Source organism: Haliaeetus albicilla, chromosome 28 (assembly GCF_947461875.1).
Source record: "Haliaeetus albicilla chromosome 28, bHalAlb1.1, whole genome shotgun sequence".
Classification (NCBI taxonomy): domain Eukaryota; kingdom Metazoa; phylum Chordata; class Aves; order Accipitriformes; family Accipitridae; genus Haliaeetus; species Haliaeetus albicilla.
In genome coordinates this window covers 1,209,479-1,216,548 of record NC_091510.1, presented here as the reverse complement: position 1 = coordinate 1,216,548, position 7,070 = coordinate 1,209,479, and the positions used below count along the sequence as shown (strand labels likewise).

At 50.6% G+C, this 7,070-nt stretch overlaps 1 protein-coding gene across 2 annotated transcripts; it reads left to right on the top strand.

Moving 5' to 3' along the window:
* The first annotated feature begins 1,102 nt into the window (after positions 1 to 1,102).
* On the top strand, positions 1,103 to 7,070 carry MGP (matrix Gla protein). 2 transcript variants are annotated; one of them, XM_069773466.1, is made up of 6 exons: positions 1,173 to 1,242; positions 2,968 to 3,051; positions 3,922 to 4,072; positions 4,873 to 4,908; positions 6,089 to 6,164; positions 6,695 to 7,070. In XM_069773466.1, exons 3-6 carry the CDS (start codon positions 4,012 to 4,014, stop codon positions 6,831 to 6,833), a joined length of 312 nt encoding a protein of 103 aa, XP_069629567.1. In that variant the 5' UTR covers positions 1,173 to 1,242; positions 2,968 to 3,051; positions 3,922 to 4,011; the 3' UTR covers positions 6,834 to 7,070. The 2 variants fall into 2 exon arrangements, with proteins under 2 accessions (XP_009927192.1, XP_069629567.1); XM_009928890.2 differs by lacking the exon at positions 2,968 to 3,051 and having other exon boundaries at positions 1,103 to 1,242.

The following is a 7,070-nucleotide window of genomic DNA, read 5'->3' as shown; positions in this document are numbered from 1 at the left end:
TCACTCTTCTTTGGGAACCAGGCAAAAGTACATAGGTCAAAAATGCTGTAAGGTGACAAGGTGTTCTATAAAAGTGCAGCAAATCCCACCTCTGCCCCAATCATTTGGTGGTTCTTTAACTCCACGGTTATGCTGTTATTTTCATTTTGCAGCCAAGGCTGTAAGTCAGGCCACGCTTGATCTTTTCCTGGACCAGACAAGCCATACTCACCAGCTCTTTTGTTAGTGAATAGATGTGATGGGTTTTCTTTCTTAACCTCCTGAGGCACTGATTCTGCAGCTGCTCATCCTCTCCATCTCACCTCTGCTGAGCTCAGTCCCTCAGGCTGTGCCTACCCTTACTTAAGGACTGGACCTGCCAGCACCCATGCTGAGCATGCAACAAGCGTGGATCTCTGCTGCACAAGGAAGCACTGCTGCGGGTTGCTGCTCACACGGGTTCAGCATCCCAGCGTGGTGCACGTGTGCTGTTGGCTCGGATGCAGGCAGGGCCAGAAGCCCAGTAGCCCAGTCCAGCAAGCACACGTCCTGGGTTGTCTGATGTGTTGTCCAGCACTGTTGTGGGTCTGGTGTGAGCAGTGAGGGGGCACCTCGGGAGCCTGGGTTTGTGTAAACCAGCTTTTTGCCTCATAGGGTTTGTCACTTTTGGAGGTTTCAGAACTGCTTCCAAAAGCAGACACCTTTGTTATGTGAGTTTTCAATCTGACATTAGCCTGCCATTAAGCAGGGGATCAGAGAGTTGCAAAAGCAGCATGAAAGGAGATGGGAGAAGGGGCCTGTCCTCCTCCTCCCCATGGCAGAACAGGTGCCCTGGCCAGCAGCACGGCTCTAGTTAGAGCAGGGCCAGGGAAGGAGGGGGTGGAAGGGGGGGGGGGGTCTTGCTGCAAGGAGGGAGACTGGAGCTTGTCCTCAGACCTCTGCCCACTCACTGCTCCTGGGCACAGAAAAGCAGCCTGGCTGTGGCTGTGCCCCCACCAGCCCCTGGTGTCTGCTCTGGCTCCCTCCTCTCCCTCTTGGCTCAGTTCCTTGAGTCTGTTCGTTTCCCGGCTGTGGGAAGAAGGTGTTTTTGACGGAGAAGGTGGTGGCCTGGGGGTGGATCGAGGGTGGGAGACAGAAGATGGGAGGAGTCACTGATCAATGCTAATAAATAAGAGGCCCATCTTCTTCAGTCCTGGGTCCAGGACACTGTGAGAGCTGCCCCCTCAGACAAGAGCTGCAGGCTGACAGGGAAGCAACGTCTTAGTGAGTATGCAGGGACTACCTTGCTTTTCCTGGACAGCTGCTCGTTATTAATGCCTTGCTGGTGCTTCACAGCTGCAAAGTGTTAGGAGTGGTTGCTATGGCGTGCATAACATTGTGATTCTCCTCTCCAGCAGGAGACAGGTCAGAGGACTGCTTTTCTGATCTCCCCTTTATTTGGGGGACTGCGGAGATTTCCCTGGCATTTGCAGGCAATTCATCTTAGCTCCTCTTTCTGTATTTCTGACTAGTGGATGCTGCTACAAAGCAGGGGTATTGGGTTCACTGTGCTGTGTGGTGTGTTACGTCTGGGGCAGCCCACTGATGCTGGGGAGGGGAGAGGTGTGCTGGAGAAGTATGGAGTGCAGGGGGAGTAGAAAAGAGATGTACTTTTGCAAGGAAGAGTGTTCCCCGAAGGAGTTTTGTTGGTATAGGGCTGTGCAGCTGGCATGTTCATTCATCCCTTGGAAAGTGCATTGCCTCTGTGGTGAAAAATGAAACACTTGGGTTAAAGTGGTGTTTGTGGCTCTTCTCCTGTGGTTGGTGGCATGGGATGCTCCAGGCATTCTGGGATGAGAGCCCTCTGAAATGGGAGCAGAGTCTTCCAGGGAGCAGAGTGCTCTGCACTGACTGAAGACAGACAAATAAAGAGGGTTTGGCTGGAAAGTGTGTTGGAGTTTCCCACTGCGTAGTCTCACCTTCCTTCCAAAGTACTCCCAGCATCTTCCTCTCTGTGCCCCAGTGCTTTCCTGCTGTGCTTTCTCCTCCAGCCTCTCCCTCAAGCTTCCCTTTCTTGGCAGCTCCCATGGGCTCCCAGAGTGTACATGACATTCAGGAAACCTATAAAATCCACATTCAACACTAACTCCAAAACCGTGGGCTCGAAGGAATGCAAACAATCCCAGAGCAGAGAAATCCTTTAAAGAGACCAGACTGGCAGGCCACGGAGGAAAGGCAGAAAAGTCTCAGTTCTCCTCTGACTTTGGGTCTATAGCATACTTCTGGCTTTTGCCCCAGCACAACCTAGTTTTCCTCCTCATCTCAGGCTGAGTGCTGAACAGGCAGGAGGTGGATGGTCTGGGGGGCATTGATGGTGCAGGACTCAGCTGCTCTCCGCATGGCTGGGATAATGGGGAAGAAAAGCAATTCTTTCTCTTTGGTCTGAAATTGAAGGCCCTGTTCAGTTTCTCTCCCAGAGACCACAAGTTTCAGGCAAGGCCCATGAATTTTGCATTGGAAGGGTAAGTTGTAAAGCCCAGAGTAATCTTGTTCCACTGAAGTTTTACTCCCCATTGGGGAAGTGTTAGGCTCTGGCTAGCTGTCCCTGTAGTTCTTGGCTGTGTCACCTGCAGCATGGTTCCCCAGTCCAGCCTCTGCAGGTGACAGCAGTGACACCACCACAGTGGCCTGGGGGGGAGTGGTCTGCACCCAGAGTGCGCTCAGACAGCACCCTGTGAGTGAGAAATCCTGACGCCTGCGTGTACGTATGGACAAAACAGGCGGTCACCACAGCTTGGATCAGACATAACAGTGGTTGCTGTTCCCTAGGCTCATCCCCAGGCAGTGTGCATGGTCCCAGCCCCAGCACTGCCATGGGGGATGGCTGGTAGGCAATGGGTACCCACCTTCCCTCCTGTCTTGCTTCTAGCAAACTACTCCCCTTTGCTTTTCACTGAGCAGGGATGGCCATCTCTGTAACTCCTTTTACTCCCTCCTACTGTACCACAGAGCTGAAGAGGGGAACACCCCATCTTTTGTCCATTGCTGCTGTCCGTGACATCAGTCCCAGGCAAGCCCTTTGGGTGCTAGAAGGTGAGGTAATGCTCCCAGAGACTACTGGCCTGGGAGATTCATCCCACCTGAAAAGCCTTCCATTAACACCTGACTTTGGTGCAAGGACTACTAGTGCTAGACCAGAGAGGCAGCAGTCCTGGGAGATATGGTTACCTTTGCCTTCCCCAAGATGTTGTCGCTTGGGCTGGAAGAGGAATGTAGGGGTAGGACCACAGTGAGGACCTGCAGAGATAGAGTTCTGGGTGCTGCTGTAATCTCAATGCAAAAATCATGATCCCTCCAGCAGAAGGGATTTTTCTAGGTTGCTGCTTGTCACTCCTGGAGCAGTAAAATAGGAGAGGGGAAGGGACAGTAGGGTTGGATTCCTCCTCTGATGACTGGCAGGCTGGGACTGAAGCGGGGGCCAGCTGGAGGGAGGGGGGTCGAGTGAGGAGGGAGTGTTTGAAGCCTCATTCTCCATGTCTCTGTTGGCAAAGTTGACAGAACAGTCTGGGCTGGGTGTATCCAGACAGAGGATGGCGAGGGCAAAGAGGGCAGATCAGAGGAAAAATTAGAAAGGCAAACATTTACATTTGGGATCAGCATGCACCTCTCCCTCTGGGCCCCCGGCAGCCCCTGAAATTCCTTCCACTTGCGCAGGCCAGCTTTTCTGAGCATGGAGTGCTAGCGACATGCTTGCCTGTGAATTATGGCCCCCAGCCCTGAACTGGGAGAGGAAGGGGGCATGCCCCCTCTTTCCCAAAACCTGATTCAATCTGCTAATAGAGGATGTTTTGTAATGGCTCCATAAAAAGTGTGTACCAGCCAGCTATTGCCTTCCCCAGGCTCTTTCATGGGCCCCCTCCTGGCTCTGTTTTCATAATAAACATTCCACTGCTGATTTTGCAGGCGGCCCAGGATCTCCAGCTGCCCTCAGTGGGAAGAAAGCGAGACACAGCGAGAGAGACAGAGTGAGAGATTCCTCCCTGCACTGGCACAATGCGCACTCTCATCATCCTTATGCTCCTGGCTCTCTTCGTGATGGCTGCTACTTGCTATGGTAGGTGACCTTTTTTACTGGGTAGAGAGATACCTCCAAACCTGCAGACATTTTTGGGTCTGTTCAGATGTTTTTTATTCAGCTTTGTGGCTTTGTGTCTTCTTTCCCCTTAACTTGATCTCTTGCCTGCTTTTCTGCCCTTGCGTCAGACCCTCCTAGTCCTGCTCCAGAGCTGGCAGCTTCAGTCATTGTGATTTGTGGTCCAGGATGCTTCAGCCCCTTCCTCTCCATTCCAGCTCACCTCTCAGGCTGCTCCTCTTTCTGGACTGTTGTCTGGACTACAATAAGAGTTCTTATTCTTAACTCTTACTTGTTAATGGGGAAATTTCCCTTTCTCCTTTTGTAATATCAGCTCCCTTTTCTTGTCAGGCACACAGTTCCATACTGTGGGAATTAAGATGCTGTATGAAACAGCAAGAGTCAAACACATCTCACTGCTAATCCATTCCCTTAGCGCACATGCAGGCTTTGAAGGTACGAGGTATCATATCCACTGTAGTGTCAGGAACATGAAGGTGAGGAATTGATTCTTGAGAATCACACACTGGAAGACCAAGCACAAGCCTTGAAGTCCTGGCTAAGATACCAGGTTGCTTCATTCTGAACTCCTGAACACCCTGAACTCCTCATATAAATGCTAGGTCATGCCACTGGTCCCTTTCTCTTCCTTTTAAACAGGTGCCTTAAAACCTGGCTTCTCTGCTTTCTGTGTGCGTTTTCTATTGATCTGTGGTGTGTGAAAGTCTGTGAATCCCATCAATACAGTGTCTTATCACATGTTTTACTCTTTCTTTCTCCAGAGTCCCATGAGAGCATCGAATCCCATGAGTATCTCTGTAAGAGACTGCTTTACTATTTTCTTGAATTTGAAGTGTGCTACAGACATCTCCAAGACCATTTCCTTGTACTTGACTGTGGAGAGCAAATAGGCAGAACCACTCAGACCAGGAAAAACTAATTTAGTGGGTGATGGAGTTGCAGGATGAATAGGAAGAGAGTTAAAAAAAAAACAACTTCACATGTTCGGGCACAAGTGCATACCAGTTTGTTTTGCAAAGAGTATAATGGGAATTGGAAAACAAAGAATCATGAACTTAGATCCCTGCTGCATCCACCTAAAACAGGTTAAGTGGCACTAAAAAAGATATTGCTCAAAAAGCTCTGTGAGCACAGAAAGAGGTACTGCAGAAGCCAGTGACATGATTTGTACTTCCCCAAGGACAGGGAGAGCCTTATTTCTAGCATCTTGGAAGAAGCAGGTGGGATGTGTGGGCAGGAGGGTTCCTTGGTCTGGAAGAGAGAGTTAGTGTCACAGAAGAAGCAGGAAAGTGTGGAGGTTCTCACCATGGAAGCAATAACCTGGAGAAGTTAGAGAACAGATGGTTTGAAACTAAAAAGAAATTAGACCATTAGGGAGAGGTAATTCACAAGCAGCTAGTCAGAAGCACAAAGGCACATGTGCGAGCCAATGCCAAAGACATCCACAGACTCCTGAACTCTGCAATAGGACTGTGATGTTTCTCAGAAAGGACAGAAGGGACCTTCAGGCACCTCAGTCCAAAACTGCCACACAGACTGCTCAGTGAGTGCTTAACCTTGGAGGCAGGTAGACTTATTGAGGCCCTCCCTGGTTTTACCTATAATTTCAGTATTCTGCTAATTCTGCTGAGCATGCCCAGACCTCCTGCGGTCTGTGCAGCTTGGCATCTACCTCTTGGCCAAGCTCCACTCATGCAGAGGGGCTGTGGCAGCAAAATCACGGTAGCTTTACCCCGGGTGGTTTGACTAACAGCAGAGCTAGAGCAGCATGTACACTTTGTACAGGCTGCGCAAGCCTGAGGGAGAGCCTGTGCATGAACCAGCGGGGTGGACAGCAGGGAATGTTAAAAGGTCCTGGTTTTCACTGTGTGTGGGAGGGCAGACGAGGAGGCTGTTATAAATGCGGAAGCTAGCTTTTGTTGAAACTTGGCCTTGAAAAAGTGTCTATCTACTCTGAACAACCTCTTGCCTTCTCAGATCCCTTCATCAACAGGCGCAGAGCTAATGACTTCATGCAGCCTGATACAAGGCTAAGAGGCATCTTTCAGGAGAGGTATGTTATGGCCTCAGGACGCCTAGGGTGGGAGTGGGAGAGGTCCCTCCTTGCCACGCACAGGCTGGTACCAGGGGTGGCAGCCATGGTGACTTCTGAGAAGTCTCAGTCCCTCTCTCAATGTAAGGTGCCCGTGAAGTCCCCAACCCTGGGAGAAGCCAGAACTCAGACAGCACAGAGCGAGTCCTTGCGTCTGAGGACATGTCACGTGCTGGGAGGGCTCTGCTTAATTTGTCTGAAGGAAATGCCAACAGAAGGAGAGGGCATCAGTGTGGGATGGCCAGAAAGGAAGCTCAGTTTGAGATCTTGTTCTAGTCCTCAGACCTGAGGATGCAAAACGTTCCTGCTGTAGTCACATTGCTCCCCTGGGTGCGGTGAACACAGAAGTTGGTGTGCCAAGATCTTTGTAGCTGGATGATGGCATCTGGTGATGGACCCTTAATCCTGGTGGGGAGTTGTGGGGCAGGAAGGGGCCGTAGACAGATATTTAAGATGACAGCACTTACCCATCATCTCTCCTACTTTTGCAGGATCAGGGAGCGTCATAAGGCGGCCCGGGAACGTCAGAGGGAGAACTGTGAGGACTACTACCCCTGCAAACTGTACAATTTGCAACATGGCTATGCTGCTGCTTATAGAGACGATATGGGGAGGAGGAGGACTAAGTAAAGCATGACCTGTCCCTGCCCTGGGGGCTGGAGCCCAGGGTATCCTCCCAAAAAATGCAATGGCTCTGAAACATATTCAGTTGCTTGTGTCCTTGTATGTTATCCTGCCTGCTGCTTCTCTCCCTTGTAGCCATGGATTCCTACAGTGTGTTAATTAGCGCTGAGCTGATATAGTAGAGATAAGAGAGAGTTCAGGATGTGGGTGTTTACTACACAATAAATTGCTGGTTTGATACTA

What these genes read in the sequence shown, in the direction of transcription:
- MGP (XM_009928890.2), top strand. Translation starts at nt 4,012, where the DNA reads ATGCGCACTCTCATCATCCTTATGCTCCTGGCTCTCTTCGTGATGGCT. An exon ending in GATGGCTGCTACTTGCTATG is followed by an intron (nt 4,073 to 4,872) that starts GTAGGTGACCTT and finishes TTCTTTCTCCAG; the next exon opens with AGTCCCATGAGAGCATCGAA. An exon ending in CGAATCCCATGAGTATCTCT is followed by an intron (nt 4,909 to 6,088) that starts GTAAGAGACTGC and finishes TTGCCTTCTCAG; the next exon opens with ATCCCTTCATCAACAGGCGC.